Below are 18,575 nucleotides of genomic sequence, written 5' to 3'. Positions count from 1 at the left end.
CTATTGGTTGAGGTCCCGGGGGTCTCGGGGTGATTTCGGATGGCTAAAAGGAAGTTTCGAACTTGAGTAATTGCAGATTTTTCTGCTGCTTCTGGTATTTTTGCACCTGCGATTTAGGGACCGCAGGTACGGTATCGCAGATGCGTTGATTTGGGTCGCAGAAGCGGAAAGGCTGAAGAAGGCCTGGAACCGCAGATGCGGAAAAGGGGTCGCACCTGCGGAGCCTCAAATGTTGCTATTGGACCGCAGATGCAGTTAGGCGGGACTTAAGTGATTTCCGCAGATGTGGAGCTTTGACCGCAGATGCGGTTATGTCTGGGCAGAAGGTATATATGGTTCTTCTTCGCGATTTTTGAAGGGTTATTCATTTTTAACTTCGGACTTAGAGATTTTTGGGCGATTTGAAGAGAGATTTCAATGGGACTTCGATAAGGTAAGGATTTTGAACTTTAAACACAATCCTATGGTATTATTACATGAAGTAAGACCGAAAAATTAAGAAAAACAAGGACTAAAAATGAAGGTTAGGGCTTGAATTTAAGAGAGCTAAGATTAGGGATTTGAGGGGTCAATTGAACTCCGATTCTTGTGATTTTGATATGTATGAACTCGTGGCGAGATAAGGAATCCGTTGATATGAAAATTTCTGAGTTTCAAGAAGTGGGTCCGGGGCTCGGGTTTTGCTAATTTTAGGATTTTTGATGCTTTTCGATTATTTTTGCTTGGGTTTTGTTCCCATAGCCTATTGTAACGAATCCGTTGTGGTTTTGGTCAGATTGGACGCGCGAGGAGGTCGATTTGAGAGGCAAGGGCATAATGAGCTAGAGCTTTAGCCGGTTCGAGGTGAGTAATGAATGTAAATGATGTCCTGAGGGTTTGAAACTACGGATTTGCACATCGTAGTGCTATATTGAGGTGAGACACACGCTTAATGATGAGCGTGGGGTCGTTTACTATTGAGATTCTGACTTGGTCCGTTCCGAGTGATGCTTTTACCGCGTATTTGATTGAAGCATAATTGTTATCATCATTATTTGGACTGATTGTCATATTTGGGCTTTGTGCCAACTATTTGGACCCTTCGGGGATTGTTATCACTGTTTCTTCACTATTTGACATATTACTTGATCTCAGTCCTATTGTTTAATACTGTTTTACAAACTCAGCCACTTTTACTCAGATTTAAAACTTAAATAATATTTCTAATGACGTTTTGGGCTGAGGACTACTATTTTATTATTTCCCGAGGGACTTATGTGATTTCTGGACTGAGTATGGGATCAGGCTGCGCGCCGTAGCAGTATTATATCGATATTGAGTCCGAGGGCCTAGTTGATGCCACGAGATGGCTTGTTATTGCGCTTGGGCCATAAGGGGCCTCTCCCGAAGTCTGCACACCCTCAGTGAGCACCGTCGACGATAAATAAATGGATCGGGCTGCACGCCGTAGCGGGTACTAGAGAGTACCGTTTTATGTGTTGTATTTCCTTATTTGTCTGTCATTTATCTGCTTATCCGTGGTAGTAATTCTATAGTTCGATTTCATTGGTTTATCGCTTTCATTCTACTTGTCTTAAATTGCCTAATTATAGATTACCATGTGCTTTTCTATGATTTCTTATTCTCAGCCATTATTTATGTTTATTATTCACTGGATCAGAGTACTCACATTACTCCCTGCACCTTGCGTGTAGATCCAGGTGCATCTGAGGCTGAGTGAGGATTATTTCAGTTGAGCAGTGCATATCCGGGAGTATCGAGGTAGCTGCATGGCGACCGCAGCCTTGATCTCTCCCTTCTATCCTTGTTTTTAATTAGTATTCCCTAGATGGACATGTATTAGGTTGATAAACCTGTAGTAGAGGCTTAGACTTGTGACACCAGATCCTTTTGGGCTATGTTGTAGGATTATTATTGAGATTCTGCATGTTTTAGCTCTTATTTCAGACTTCAAGTATTATGACTTGGTAAATTATCTGTTGTAATTAATCATGAACTGTGTGAGAAATGGGTTAAGGTCATTATATGGTCGGGCTTGCCTAGCAGTGTGTTGGGCGCCATCACGACCAGGGTTGGGGTCGTGACATTTAGTCTACACCCTGTTTGTGTCTTCTCAAAAGAACTTGAGAATAGCTTTTGAAAAAAAAAAGTGGGAAGTTTTTTTAAATCTTCAAGGGTTATATATTTTTACTGAAACTAAAAAGAAAGTATAATAACTTAAGAAATTGAATTGATAAAATAATAAATTAAAATATAATTTAAGATGAATATATTGAATAATGATTGAGGACTTTCATAAACAAACTTTTTTCTTTTACTGAGTTAGCTATATAGGATCAATATTCAACAGTTTCAGAAGCTTACACTTTATTTTATTACTCAAACACAAGTTTTAAAAAAATATGTAAGTATCTTACAAAAAATTACTGTTTAAGATGGGAAGCACACGCAAAAAATATAAATTTCTAAAAAGATACAAATTATTTAAAACTTTTCTCCTACTCAAACAATATATTATTCTCTTATCAAAATTACTCTTTGAGATGAGAAACACTAGCAAAAAATATATGTTTCTAAAAAGATATAAATTATCTTCAAACTTTTTTCTATTCAAACAATATATTATTCTCTAATCAATTTGTGGAATATTAAAAAACTACATTTAATAATTAAAATAAATATTTAATTAAGTACAAAATCTCTTACTTTTAATAGTAACAATATATAGAAACATCTAGCCTTCTCCCATGGAGGGTTTAACATCCACTAAAATTTCAACTATATCTAGAAAGAATATCAAAATAATTAATTTGTATATTACCCAAAAATTAATAAGGAGAATAGAAGTAAAATATTATTTGTATATTTAGTGAAAGATTACAGAATGAAATCTAAATAACGTACCAAAAATTGTTCCATTGGTGCACTTTGATGCCTCATCAAATGAAATAAAATTATTTGAAAAACCAATAGTCGAAAAGTGACTATTGTTTTCTTCAACTAAAGTATTTTCCTTAAATCCAATCTCAAGCTTCTTATGCACTGATTGAAAATTAGGATTAGCACTATTGATGCGTCCGTTTATGATATAACAGATCTTGTTTTGTTGTAAATAAATTTTTCACAACTCAATATAACCATTGAAAAGTGTAGCGTGAATTATTGTTCCCTGTAAAAGTTTCACTGTAAGTTAATCTGATGGTTAAAATTATAATATGAAAAGACATGCATGAAATAAAATATTGATATAAAATAACAACTACCTCTTTGTCAACTAATGTCACAATTTTTCGGGTGCCTTGTTTTGTTTTATTGTTGAATTCTTTATTATTTCACTCTCAGACACTAACACTCATATTATCCAACATTATTCAGATACTCTTAGACTATTAATTGGGATACATTGGTCTAACAATTCCTTTTCACTGGCCATTGCAAGTGTACCTAAAATAAAGCATGTTAAAGGTTTTATAAGTTATCAAAGTGGCTAATTCAATAATTGATTATTTTTAAGATATAAGAAAGATTGTTTACCTGAACGGATGTAATTGTTGAAATCTGAGTGACTCAAGCATGGCAATTGCAATAACGCAAATCATGTAGTATTAATATAACACAGAATTAAATCAGATAGTCTAATTTTTAATTCTTTTTAAAACAAGCAACTTGAGCTGGCATAGCAATTATAAGAATTATTAATAATACAACAAAGGAAAAAATAATACTAATATTTAAGTGATAAGACTTAGATTAAATGTCTAACCGATTTTCTGTGATGAATTGCAATTCTTCAATAACCTTTAATACATTTGTAAATTACATGAGATGTGAAATTAGCCAAGTCAAAAATATGAAACAAAAACTATATAATAAAAAATTATTGGTGCAACAATAAAAATAAATTATTGATGCAACACTAAAAATGGTGCATGCAAACGTGCTTGTAAAATACAAAGTAGCAAAAGATGTTGATATATTAGTAAAAGAAACAACACCTGGAATCGCGATATTGGAATAGAGCGAACTTTAACGATTAAATTGTGATATTGTAGCTTCTTTTATAGAAGTATTATGGTACACAATTTTACACGTGAAAGGAGTTATATAAAATAAATTTGTGTGTAGGTCAAAGAGACAAGAAAAATTAATCAAATAATAAAAACTTCTACCAAAATATTTCCTTGTGTTGTCCAGCAAGTCAAATTCTTTAAAACACTTCCTTGTGCAACGGAACCACAATAATGATGGTTCCATTTTACCCGGTATGGAAACATTTTGGTTGTAATTGAATATCCGATATGTAATTTACTATGAGTCAATTACATATGCTTTTTGGTTCAATAATGCGAATAAATCCAACCAAAAACTAACATATTATATGGTCCCATTAATATCATAATACCTCTTAGTCAAATTCTTTAATAAACTTTCCTTGTGCAACAGTAGAAAATTTTTATTACTACCAAATAATTAAGGCAACATAATAACTCATTTAATACTTCAAAGAGTAAAGGGAATCTGTTATTTAATGAGAGTGAAAGTTTATGAATTTTTTTTATTAAGTTTCCTTGGGTAAGAAATGTGAGAAAATTTAACCAATTAATTAAGGCAAAGTTTAATAACAAATAATTGAAGAAATATTTACCAAAAAATTCGAAAAACTAAATTAATTAAGTGAATTTTTTAAAATATTTATGAAATACTTAAATTACTATATTGTCCTATGAAAACTCTATGTTTTAAAGGATAAAAAAGGCGAACGACATTTTGCTAATGGCCTTCGTGCTTTTAATATAATACTAGTTTCTATGAACGTGCGTTGCACGATAAAAATTGCACGTTAATGTTTGATCGCTAAAATTTTTGACATTCATACTTTTCACGTAGATTCTCAATCACCTATTTATATATATTAAGGAACCAAGAATTAAGTTTACTTAAAATATTATCTATATGAACACAACAGTTGATAAAGAAAATGCAATAATCTTCAAATATTATTACACTTACATAATATTTAAATTTAAAATGATTCGACATCATCGTCTGAACCTGTGAATGATATATGTACTTATAATATAGAAAACAAGAAATGTAGTCACATCTTATCTAATGCTTTTTTACATACGATATTTTTGGTGTTTGTTCCCTTATAATACTTTGTACGCTTTGTTATGATTATAATTATTGTTGTCAACATTGATATCCCTCTTGAAAACGTAATATACAAAAGTCAATAATAATAAGGGAAGCTGACATTGTATAGTCACTCTCAAAATAATAGCTAGAAAAATATACTCACTCTGTTTCAATTTATGTGAATCTATTTTCTTTTTTGCCCGCCAAAAAGAATGGCCCCTTTTTATTTGAAAATAATTTACTTTTATGCAATCATTTATAGCCACACAAAATATATGTGCCTCATTTTATACCACAAGTTCAAAAGTTTTTTCTTTTTTCTTAAACTTCGGATGCAAGCAAATTTATATATATATATACACACACACTTTTGCGGCTACCGAATATAAATAGTTTCGATCGCAGGCTAAAAGTGATATTTGCCCATTTAATAAGATGTTATATCAAATAAGAAAATAATTTGGGACAAGAACAAAGTTTTAAAACTTTTATTATTCTACATGTCAACTCATATACAAAGTGATTGTGATAAATGGCAAAATTAGGAAGTACTCGTATGCACAATATGACAAGTACTAAATATTATAATTTTTTCCAATTATGGAGTTGTTTCTTTGAAGGAGAATTTTATATTTTTTAATGGATTGAGCCCCAACGGAAAAAAGTTACTTAATCCCAATCCAAAATTATATTTATACCTATTATTAAATTGCTACATAAAGGAAATATTAACTATAAAGGACAAAAAGGTCGATCAATAATTCAAGGATATTTTTATCTCTTGACATTTAGCTTCCTAACATTCGTATTTTTATAATAATATAGATAGATACATGTCCCCCCAATTTCTTCGACGTTTGCAAAGCTTCTTCTAGAACTTATATATTATTTAAGCAAACCACATTGAGTTCAATATTCATCAAGCTGTTTTTTTCTTTTTTACCATAAGTGTAAATTCCAATTTTGAATAGTATTGTTTTAGTTCCTCTTTTTTTTCCCGTAGTATGATATACGAAAGTTATGGCTCAAGAAGATGAACAAATGCATAAAAGAAAAAATCAGAAAATTCCAAGAATGCATGGCATACTTCGGTGTTTCTTTCATTCTCTTTATAAGGAGTATATATATAATATGATTGAAGAGTTGAAAAAAATTATACAGGGATATGGGCTTTTTAGTCCCTCATCAATAAATACAACTGGTGATTTGTAGATAGCTTGGGTTCAAGCTACTGCAAGTTGAATTACACTCCCTACTTCGAGTTATAGTACTTTCTATATATAGGTTTTAAATATGTAACTTTTATTTTCAAATACTTAAAGAATTTATGCTCGACTTTACAGTCAAATTTAAGTACTTTGATCCTCATACTCCAAACTATGTCAAACAAAGTGAAACATAGGGAGTACCTAGCTTATTGGTCGTAGATTAAAATAGAAGATTGAATTTTACAAATAGGTCCTCAAGTTTATTTAGGAGGAGAAAGATATCCCCTGATATTCTGAAAAGACAAAAATACTAAGACTAGTGGAATCTTACAACCATTTCCATTTCTAGATGATATGCATCTTCCATTTTAGGTCTTAGTGACTTCATCAACTAATTTTAAAGCTTAATTTATGCAATTTCTATTACCTAATATAGTTATTCTGAACTCCAACATTTTATTCAAATTTAATTTGTCACCTGCTTTAAACTGTCTGTTGATTGCTCCACAATATATACTTTAACTTTTTATTGAAAAAGAAATTAAAAGAATTTAGAAGACGCTGTACTTTAATTTAAAGCTACCACACTTTGAATTATTTTAAAATGCCACTATGTCCAGCATTATCTAGGTAGGGCTTTCTTGTTGTATGGGGAAAAAGGCACGAATACACTAAACAATCTCCTAATGCTTTACTAGTAAGTATTATTTTCCCTCATCCTTAAAAAATCTACTGTGGTTTCTTATTCTTTTAGTTCACCGGCAAAGGGTGTATAGGATTAATCATTCGTCTTTGATCAACGGTCTCGGACTCGAGTTCTTAGGAATGGAGAAATCTTTGATGGTCTAGAACAAAAACACAGCCCGAAGCAAGAAGCATCCCGTGGTACCATTGTCTGGGCCATGGGCGAAGCTACATGTTAACCACCCTTCGTCAGAAAATTACATTGCGTATATAGGTATACTATTAGATTTTAGAGGTATATAACACATATTGAACACTCTTTCTCGGAGAATATTTTTTACTTCTTTCAAGTTTGAACACCCTTGAGTAAATTCCTGGCTTCGCCACTGGTCTGGGCAGGGACGTATGCAGAAATTTTTGTAAGTAGTATCAAATTTTATAGAAGAACGTGAATAAATAACTTTAGTTATCATATTTTCAGACTAGAAACAGTATTGGTTCATTGGTTTGTTGAGTGTTAAGTTAGAAAAGGTCTTGAATTCAATTCTGCTTATCACAATTTTTAACCACAGAAACTCTCTTAAATATTTGGAAAAAAATATATGAGCTAGTTGAGGTTCAAACCTCTAACCTCTTAAAGCAAAATAAGGCACATAACTAGCACACCAGGAGACAATTTGTATTAATTAGGTGTCATTTTTTCCTACTTATCTATTTTTTTACAGTATTAACACATATATTTAGTAAAATTTTCCGACGAAGCGTGTCGCATAACACCGCTTTATTTAGCGTGCATATGCCCCTAGGTCCGTGAAAGGACCGCATTCCAAGGGGTGTAGTGTAAGCAATCTACCCTAATGCAGCATAAGTGGTTGATTAATTATACGGCTCCAATCCATAACATATATATAGGTCACACGGAGATAACTTTATCGTTGGTCCAAAGACTCCCGTTCTATGGTAGTCTAGAGCGTTTTCCCTTTTAATGATGGATTAGTGTGTTCCGGATACCATAGGGTTATTAAATTAAATTGGCTAGAGCCATATATGCAACAGATAATTCTACATTATCTTTGAGTACCCAAAATATATATGCTTGGAAAGTTGAAGTTCAACAAGTTGCCAATTGCCAATACTTCAACTTGCAATAGAGTAATCTCTAACTAGCCCCCACCACTCTCTACAGATACAGTTGAAAATCTTTTATACTCAATGGGTAGACGGATAAATCGTCTATAAATAGGAATTTTCGCTAGTAATTACTGAAACACAAAAGCAAAGCATTTCCTCTAAAGTATAACATATATCTCAATACCATGGCCTCTTCCACAACTTCCATTCTTGCTCTAGCACTTTTCTTCATAGCTACAGCCACACATGCCCATGCATTATTAACTATAAATGGTCAAAATGTGTTAGGTTTACAAGTGAATGGAACCCTAGCTTGTTCAGCAACTGGTAACTTACCAGGACCTGGCATTGCTGGGATCCTTGCAAGTCTGACTTGCAATATTAATGGAACTCCAACTCTGGTTGCGCTTCCTATAACAAATCTCAATGGAGTTTTTGCTGCTCTAGTTACTAACTTAAACAGCCTTACCGCGAACTCCCTATGCAACGTTACAGTAAATCTTCCAGTTCTTTCATGCCCTCTCTTGCCTCGCAGTGGATTCCTTCAAGCTCAGGTCAATCTTAATAGCACTACTGTGATTCAGGTCGCTAATATTGGACTTGTCGCTCAGGCCACTGTTGGCCTATTCGCCCAAGTTTGATAATCACCAAGTGTTGCGTTAATCTATCCATGCATGGGAATTATTGGGATAGAAATAAATAAAATGTACTGTATCCGTATGTTATTTTATGCATGTATTTGTACTTGCAACCAACTTGATGTGTCACAGTTGTTGACATTATGCGTGTACGTTTATCTACTTCTTCTTGTTCTTATGAATTAAGGAGAGGAATTAATGGTGTAATTTTTACTTCAAGATGCTTTATAATTATGGAACATTCGGGCTTTCTTGTTGAAACTTACAAAATTTATCAAAGCTGTGTCTGCAATAAAATAAGTATTAGTATTAGTAGACTGCTTTTGGTTATTATAAGATAATAAATACATAGATATTTCAGTAAGGTTATTATAGAGAAGTAATTTTATAATGACTTTGTTCGTTATAATGTTAATATTATTGTTATAGGCAAAAGCAGATCTAGAATTTTAAAATTATGGGTGCATCACTGATGCTTGTCATAAACTGTTGTAAAAAATAATGAGTTGTTTTATGACTTATTATTGATTTTTCACATTATATCATCCAAAGATAAGATATACTCTTGATTATTGTACATTTGTATTTCATTTTATTAATATTATTATTAGTTATGTTATGATCTTTATAATTATTGAATAATATTATCTTAAACGGTTAAACCTATTCAGTTCTTACTGACAAAGAGTAAAGACATGATGCTAATGATAAATTAATGCCGTAAAAAGTTGAAACTTGTACAAGTTTATTGCAAAAAAGTACGAAAATATCAAAAAGGCTGTAGAGCATATGACTAATTCTATAAATGTGAATTGCTTACCATAACAAGAAAACTATATTTCGTATTAAATAAAAAAATTAGAGACAAAAGCTCAATAATGGGATTGGAATACAAAATACATCTAAGGAATGATTTAATTGGAGTAAAAATATAATTAATTAAATCTTATAGTGTAACCTAATTAGATCTTATAAGATCATGGAGAAAACTTTGTAGGTAATGGCTTAATTAGCAATACACAACTAGTATAACACTAGAATTAGAGTGTGTGTGTTGCACGTATATTATGTGTTATGCACAAAAGAGCGTATTTTAATAGATAGAACAAGAAAGAATTAAGTATAAAGGTAATTGATGGTGCAACAAACATTTAAATGGTAAACTGCCAAAATAGTGTATATGAAATTGAATAAGAATGAATTAAGCTTAATAGCAATTGACGATGCAAAAAATTATTATATTAAAGAAATAGTTGTATTCAACGTGTATTCACGGCCCGGATTTTCCCATCCTCGGGAGTTATGATGGCGCCTACTCGTAGAAGTTAGGCAAGCCACTAAACATAGAAAATTTCTAACCCTTTTATTTTTAACCCTTTTTATCAGTCTGAATTAACAGGTATCCAACATTTAGCTATTAACGATAAATGAAAGCAAGCGGAAGACTTAATCTAATATAATAACCAAGGCCAGTACGATAATGACAACACATATCTCTACCCAGAATCCGGTGTCACAATTTCACGGACGGACTAAGATTACTACAACAAATGTCTGAAAGAAATACAATTTGTCTCGAAATCTAATGAAAACAGAGTACGTAATAAAGTAGAAGAGAACGTCGGGCCTACGGACGCCTGCAGGACTACCTCGGGATCTCTGGCTGGACTGAAGGCAGGCTCCCCAAGTGCTACTGTCCAAAAGCCGCTCCGAAATCTGCACATAGTGCAGAGTGTAGCATCAGCACAATCGACCCCATGTGCTGGTAAGTGCCTGGCCTAACCCCGACGAGGCTGGGACCAGACTCCAGATAAACCTGTGCAGTTATATTATATATAGCGGAAAATAAACAGGAATAAACAATTAACATAGGAGGGAGTACATGCTATGGGGAAAATACCAACTCCAGCAGAAACTTAAGAGAAATATGAGAGAACAATCCAAGATCTACAACAACAAACAATAATAACACTACTGCGGCGCGCAACCCGATCCCTATCATTCAACACTGTTGCGGCGTACAACCCGATCCATTTATACCATTGTTGTGGCGTGCAACCCGATCCACATATAACATTATTGCAGCGTGCAACCCGATCCACATATAACATTGTTGCGACGTGCAACCCGATTCACATATAACATTATTGCGACGTGCAACCCGATCCACATATAACATTATTGCGGCGTACAACCCGATCCATATATAACATTGTTGCAGCGTGCAACCCGATCCACATATATTGCTATACCTTTAACAACAACCATACCAAGAGTCTCGGCAAGGGATCAACAATAAAATACACAATCGTCCACCACACTGGCCTCCTCTACCTCAAATTCAACTTCATTTGCTTGAACAAATACTGAAGACTCTTGTGATCCGTGAACACCTCACATGCCAAACCATACAGATAATGCCTTCAAATCTTCAATGCATGAACAATGGCTACCAACTCCAAATCATGAACCGGGTAGTTCTTCTCATGAATCTTCAACTGCCGCGAAGCATAGGCAATGACCTTGCCATCCTACATCAACACTGCACCAAGTCCAACACGAGATGCATCACAATAAACTGTATAAGGCCCTGAACCTGTGGGCAAAACCAACACTGGTGTCATAGTCAGAGTTATCTTAAGCTTCTGAAAGCTCGCCTCATACTTGTCCGACCATCTGAACTGGGCACCCTTCTGGGTCAACCTGATCATCGGGGCTGCGATAGATGAGAACCCCTCCATGAACCGATGATAGTAGCCTGCCAATCCCAAGAAACTCTGAATCTCTGTAGCTGATGCTGGTCTAGACCAGTTCTTAACTACCTCAATCTTCTTCGGATCAACCTGAATACCCTCTGCTGATACAACATGGCCCAGGAATGCAACTAAACTCAACCAAAACTCACACTTCGAGAACTTAGCATATAACTGACTATCCCTCAAGGTTTGAAGAACCACTCTAAGATGTTGCTCATGCTGCTCCTGACTGCGGGAATATATCAAAATATCATCAATGAAGACTATCATAAATGAATCCAAGTAAGGCCTGAACACTCGGTTCATCAAATCCATAAAAGCTGCTGGGGCATTTGTCAACCCGAATGACATAATCAAGAACTCATAATGCTTGTATCGAGTGCGGAAAGCTGTCTTAGGGACATCGGATGCCCTAATCCTCAACTGATGGTAGCCAGATCTCAAGTCAATCTTCGAAAATACCTTGGCACCCTGAAGCTGATCAAACAAATCATCAATCCTCGACAATAGATACTTATTCTTGATTGTAACCTTGTTCAACGGCCGGTAATCAATATACATTCTCATCGATCCGTCCTTCTTAACAAACAACACCGACGCACCCCAAGGCGAAACACTCGGCCTAATGAAACCCTTCTCAAGCAAGTCTTGCAACTGCTCCTTTAACTCTTTCAACTTAGGCGGGGCCATACGATACGGCGGGATAGAAATGGGCTGAGTGCCTGGAGCCAAATCAATGCAGAAGTCAATATCCCTGTCGGGTGGCATACCCGACAGGTCTGAAGGGAAAACCTCAGGAAACTCACAAACAACGGGCACAGAATCAATAGAAGGAACCTCATCACTCGAATCATGAACATATGCCAAATAGGCCAAACACCCCTTCTCGACCATACGTCGAGCCTTCACATAAGAAATAACACTATGGGTAGAATGACCAGGAGTCCCTCTCCACTCTAAATGAGGTAAACCCAGTAAGGCTAAGGTCACAGTCTTGGCATGACAATCCAAGATGGCGTGGTAAGGTGATAACCAGTCCATCCCCAATATGACATCGAAATCAACCATGTCCAGAAGCAGTAAATCTATGTGAGTCTCAAGACCTCCAATCACGACTATACAAGAGCGATGGACTCGATCTACCATAATAGAATCACCCACCGGTGTAAACACATAAACAGGATCACTCAAAGAATCACTAGGCATAACCAGATATGGTGCAAAATAGGATGATACATACGAGTACGTAGACTCTGGATCAAATAACACTGAGGCATCTCTATCATAAAGAAGAACCGTACCTGTAATAACTGCATCTGAAGCCTCAGCCTCGGGTCTGGCTGGGAGGGCATAACATCGGGGTTGGGTCCCACCACCTTGAACTACATCTCTGGGATGGCCTGCTGCTGGCTGGCCTCCACCTCTAGCGTCTGAGCTCCACCTCTATCACCTCTACCTCTACCTCTAGCACCTCTACCCCCACCTCTAGCTGGCTGGGCGGTCTATGGAACACCTGGTGCCTAAGCCATAGCACGAGAACCCTGCTGTTGCAACTGAGTACCCACCAACCTCGGACAAGCCCTCCTGATATGACCATACTCACCACACTCAAAACATCCACCTAAGTGATGTGGCTGAGGAAACTGAGACTGACCCTGGCGAACTGAATGACCACCCCGAAAACTCTGGAGCGGCGGTACGCTGATAGGAGCTGGTGGTGCACTGTAGGACTGCTGATCAGAATACTACATCTGGGAACCACGGCCACCTGAAGCACCGTGAGAAACTTGAAGTGTTGACTGAAAGGGCCTAGAAGGATGGCCTCTACCATACGAATCCCTGCCTCCAAACGAGGCACCACTGAATCTGCCAGAATGATGGGGCCTCTTGTCCGACCCATGACCACCTCCCTGCGACAGAACCATCTCCACTCTCCTGGACATATTGACCGCCTCCTGGAAAGTAATCTCACTCCCAGTCTCCCTAGCCATCTGAAGACGAATCGACTGAATAAGTTCATCAATGAACCTCCTAACCCTCTCTTTCTCTCGGTGGGAAGTATGACAAGAGCATGACGAGCCAAGTCGATGAATCTGGTCTTATACTGGGTAACAGTCATGGAACCTTGCTGTAGACGCTCAAACTGCCTCCGATAGGCCTCTCTCTGAGTGATGAGGAGAAACTACTCCAGAAATAACTAAGTAAACTGCTCCCAAGTCAAAGCTGGCGATCCGGCTCGTCTAGCCAAACAGAAATCCCTCCACCAAATCTTGGCGGATCCAGACAAGCGAAAAGTGGCAAGATCGGCCCCATTGGTTTCAACCATCCCCATGTTTCTGAGAACCTCATAACAGCTGTCTAGATAATCCTGGGGATCCTCAATAGATGCACCGCTGAAAGTAGTATTAAAGAGGTTGGTGAACTTATCCAACTTCCACAAGGAATAGGTAGACATAGCTGCTCCATCACCGGTCTGAGCTACCATACCCGGCTAAACTGCTCTAACTGGCTGAACTGCTGGAGTCTGAAACTGGGGAGCTACCTGCTCCGGGGTGCGAGTAGAAGGACTCTGGGTTCCTCCTCCAGCCTGAGAGACGGCTGGTGCTACATAAAGCAAGCCCGCCCGGGTGACACTCTCCTTAAGGCCCACTAGACGGGCTAGAGCATCCTAAAGTACTGGGGTAGCAATAAACCCCTCTAGGACCTGAGCTGGGCCCACCGGAACTACTGGGGACGGAACCTTATCATCAAAGTCAACCTGAGGCTCCACTGTGGGTACTGCTGCCCTGAGCTGAGCTTTGTTCCTACCTCAGCCTCTAGCACGGCCTCGGCCTCGCCCTCTGCCCCTCGTGGGAGTTGCTGCTAGGGGCTCGGGTTGCTGGTCAGTGGATGAGGAAGCACGTGTTCTCGACATCTGCGAAAGAACAGAGTAGAATTTCAACTAGCATTGAGAAACCAATCCGCACGACAGGAAAGAATAAATGTGGAATGTTTCCTAACTTTGTAGCCTCTGGGATAAATACAGACGTCTCCGTACTGATCCCTCAGACTCTACTAAGCTTGTCCGTGAATTGTGAGACCTATGTAATCTAGAGCTCTGATACCAACTTGTCACGACCCGGAGTTTCCCACCCTCAAGAGTCGTGATGGCGCCTGCTCGTAGAAGCTAGGCAAGCCACTAAACATAGAAAATTTCTAAGCCTTTCATTTTTAACCCTTTTTAACAATCTGAATTAACAGGTATCCAACATTTAGCTATTAACGATAAATGAAAGCAAGCGGAAGACTTAATCTAATATAACAATCAAGGCCAGTACGATAATGACAACACATATCTCTACCCGGAATTCGGTGTCACAATTTCACGGACGGACTAAGATTACTACAATAAATGTCTGAAAGAAATACAATCTGTCTCGAAATCTATTGAAAACAAAGTACGTAATAAAGTAGAAGAGAACGTCGGGCCTGCGGACGCCTGCAGGACTACCTCGGGATCTCTGGCTGGACTGAAGGCAGGCTCCCCAAGTGCTACTGTCCAAAAGCCGCTCCGGAATCTGCATATAGTGAAAAGTGTAGCATCAGCACAACCGACCCTATGTGCTGGTAAGTGCCTGGCCTAACCCCGGCGAGGTAGTGACAAGGCTAGGACCAGACTCCAGATAAACCTATGCAGTTATATTATATACAACAGAAAATAAACAGGAATAAACAATTAACATAGAAGAGGGTACATGCTACGGGGAAAATACCAACCCCAGCAGAAACATAAGAGAAATATGAGAGAACAATCCAAGATCTACAACAACAAACAATAATAACATTGTTGCGGCGTGCAACCCGATTCCTATCATTCAACACTGTTGCGGCGTGCAACCCGATCCACATATAACATTGTTGCGGCGTGCAACCCGATCCACGTATAACATTGTTGCGGCGTGCAACCCGATCTACCTATAACATTGTTGCGGCGTGCAACCCGATCCACATATAACATTGTTGTGGCGTGCAACCCGATCCACATATAATATTGTTGCGGCGTGCAACCCGATCCACATATATTGATATACCTTTAACAACAACCATACCAAGAGTCTCGGCAAGGGATCGACAATAAACTACACAATCCCGGTAAGGGATTCTACAGTAAAAGTAAATACGTCCCGACAAGGGAGAATCAGTTATAACCAATCTTAACCCAACATCTAATCATCTTAACTAACATTAATACTCAATCACAAGTAATTTCCACGAAACAATCTTAATCCTTACTCAATACCGAGAATCATCAATTAAAGCATCTGCAGTATCATTTAAGAACACAATAAATTGCAATTTAAGACTCACGGTTATGCTCGACACCAACGTATAGATACTTGTCACCATGCCTATACGTCATACTCATCAAGAAGCAAATAGCAAATAGGACACAACTCCTAATCTCTCAAGCTAAGGTTAGACCGAACACTTACCTCGAACTTCCACGGCCAACTCAAGCCTCAAACACCACCTTTCCTTTCGAATTCGGCTCCAAATAAATTGTATCTAGACATAATTGACTTAATAACATCAATAAATGCTAAACAGTCCAATTTCAATGCTTAATTATAGCTTTTCCATCATTCTTCCCAAAAAGTCAAAAATCGACCCTAGGTCCGCTTGGTCAAAACACGAGGTTTGAACCAAACCCCGATCGCCCATTCACCCACGAGCCCGAATATATAATTTATTTTGAAATCCGATCCCAAAATGAGGTCAAATTCCCAAATAATCAAAAAGCCCTAACTCTACCCAAATTCTTAATTTTCTACCCTTAATCACATGATTTAGGCCTAGGAATCTAATGGGTGTTAATAAAAATTGAAGAAAATGAGTCTAAGATTACATACCTATGAATTGATGGTGAAATCCCCTTTCAAAAATCGCCCAATTTGGAGTTGAAGAAAAGAAGTTATGAAATTTTGGCTAAATCCCGTTTTTGGTTCTGTTTTAAAATCACTGGGCAGGCCTTCATCGTGTTCGCGATGAAGCCAGCTTAAGTGACCTTCGTGTTCGTGCTAAATGGCTCGCGTTCACATAGCTTCAGCTCCCAGAGCCTTCACGTTCGCGTCCAGGTGGTCGTGTTCGCGTAGGGTATAGTACCCCTCCCCCTACCCAGGCTATAAGCCTTCGCGTTCGCGATACCAGGCCCACGTTCGTGAAAAAAAGACCCCCCCAGTGCTTCGTGTTCGTGACCTGGTTCTCGCGTTCGCGTAGAAGGAATTTTCCTTTAGCATGAATAGCTCATCGCGTTTGCGACGGTCCTCCCGCGAACGCGAAGAAAAAAATATCAGCACACCAAAACTAAAAAACCTGCAACTTTTTGAGTTCCAAAAACCTTCCAAAACACACTCGAGCCCTCGGGGCTCCAAACCAAACATACGTACTAACTCAAAAACAACATATGAACTTATCTGTGCGATCAAATCGCCAAATTAACCCCTTAAATAACGAATTAAACCTCTAAATGAATGAAATATTTCGAAACTTCTTAAAACATCAAATTTTTCATTTAAGGTCCAAATCACGTCAAACAGATTCCGTTTCTTACCAAACTTCAAGAATTATCTTAAATAACATATAGACCTGTACCGGGCGCCGGAACCAAAATACGGGCCCGATATCAACATGTTCTAATCAAAATTCATTTCCAAATCCTTTAAACAATTTCAGAAAATAATTTTCTTTAAAAATTCATTTCTCGGGCTTGGGACCTCGGAATTCGATTTCGGTCATACGCCCAAGTCCCATATTTTCCTACGAACCCTTTGGGACTGTCAAATTGCGGGTCCAGATCCGTTTACCCAAAACGTTGACCGAAGTCAAATTAATTCATTTTATAATCAAAATTTATCATTTTTCACAGTGTTTCATATATAAGCTTTCCGGCTACGCGCTCGGACTGCGCACGCAAATTGAGGTGATGCTAAAAGAGGGTTTTAAAGCCTCGAAATGCAGAATTTCATTTTAAAACAAGTGAAGAGGTCATCACAGTTACAACGAAGCTTGGATGTGGTGATGTTGCTAGACCTAATAGTCGGATCGTTGCTTATCCTCTGTCATCTGTCAAAGAATGTTGATGTGCGCCGGGAAGAATATTACTTTAGTTGTTACTGGTAAAAGGAAGGCACCTCAAAAATATAACGGTATTGTCGATGCTAATATATATTTATAATATATATAAAATTCATATATAATTTGTATACTTAATTTGTGTATAGTTGAGGAGATTTCCTAAAAAAGAAAATATTAACATATTGTTTTAGTCTTTCTATCAACCTTGAAATTTAGAATTAAACATATTAATTACGAAGAAATATTTAACATTTTAAACTATAACTTCCAACTTACATCTCGTTGATAAGCATTATCTCCCTTTGTTTCTTTGCATCTTCTCCCATTGAGGGTTTAACATCCACTAAAATTCCAACTATATATAGAAAAGAATATTAAAACAAATATATGTATATTACTAAAAAATTAATAACGCGAATAGAAGTAAAATATTATTTATATATTAGTGAAAGATTACTCGATGAAATCTAAAGAACTTACCAAATATTGTTCCATTGGTGCAGTTTGATGCCTCATTGAATGAAATAAAATTATGTGAAAAATCAATGGTTGAAAAGCGATTGTTGCTTTCTTCAACAAAAGTATTCTCCTTAAATCTAATCTCAAGCTCCTTGTGTACTGATTGAAAATTAGGATTAATACTATTAATGCCTCCGTTTATGATGTAACAGATCTTGTTTTGTATAAATGTTCTTTCCACTTCTCAATATAACCATTGAAAATTGTAGCGTGAATTTTTGTTCCCTGTAAAAAATTCCACTTTAAGTTTAATCTGATGGTTAAAACTAATATCAAAAGACATGAAATAAATTATTGATATAAAATAATATTTACCTCTGCATCAAGTAATGTCATAATTTTTCGGGTGCCTTGATTTGTCTTATTGTTGAACTCTTTTATTATTC

At 37.0% G+C, this 18,575-nt stretch overlaps 1 protein-coding gene across 1 annotated transcript; it reads left to right on the top strand.

Annotated features, from left to right (window-relative positions):
• The first annotated feature begins 8,347 nt into the window (after positions 1-8,347).
• LOC138873840 (uncharacterized) lies at positions 8,348-8,803 on the top strand. Its single transcript, XM_070152323.1, has one exon. It carries the CDS (start codon positions 8,348-8,350, stop codon positions 8,801-8,803), a length of 456 nt encoding a protein of 151 aa, XP_070008424.1.
• The last annotated feature ends 9,772 nt before the right edge of the window (positions 8,804-18,575 follow it).

This window comes from Nicotiana sylvestris, chromosome 7 (genome assembly GCF_000393655.2).
Source record: "Nicotiana sylvestris chromosome 7, ASM39365v2, whole genome shotgun sequence".
In the NCBI taxonomy this organism is placed as follows: Eukaryota; Viridiplantae; Streptophyta; class Magnoliopsida; order Solanales; family Solanaceae; genus Nicotiana; species Nicotiana sylvestris.
This window is presented reverse-complemented; position numbering and strand designations above follow the sequence as displayed.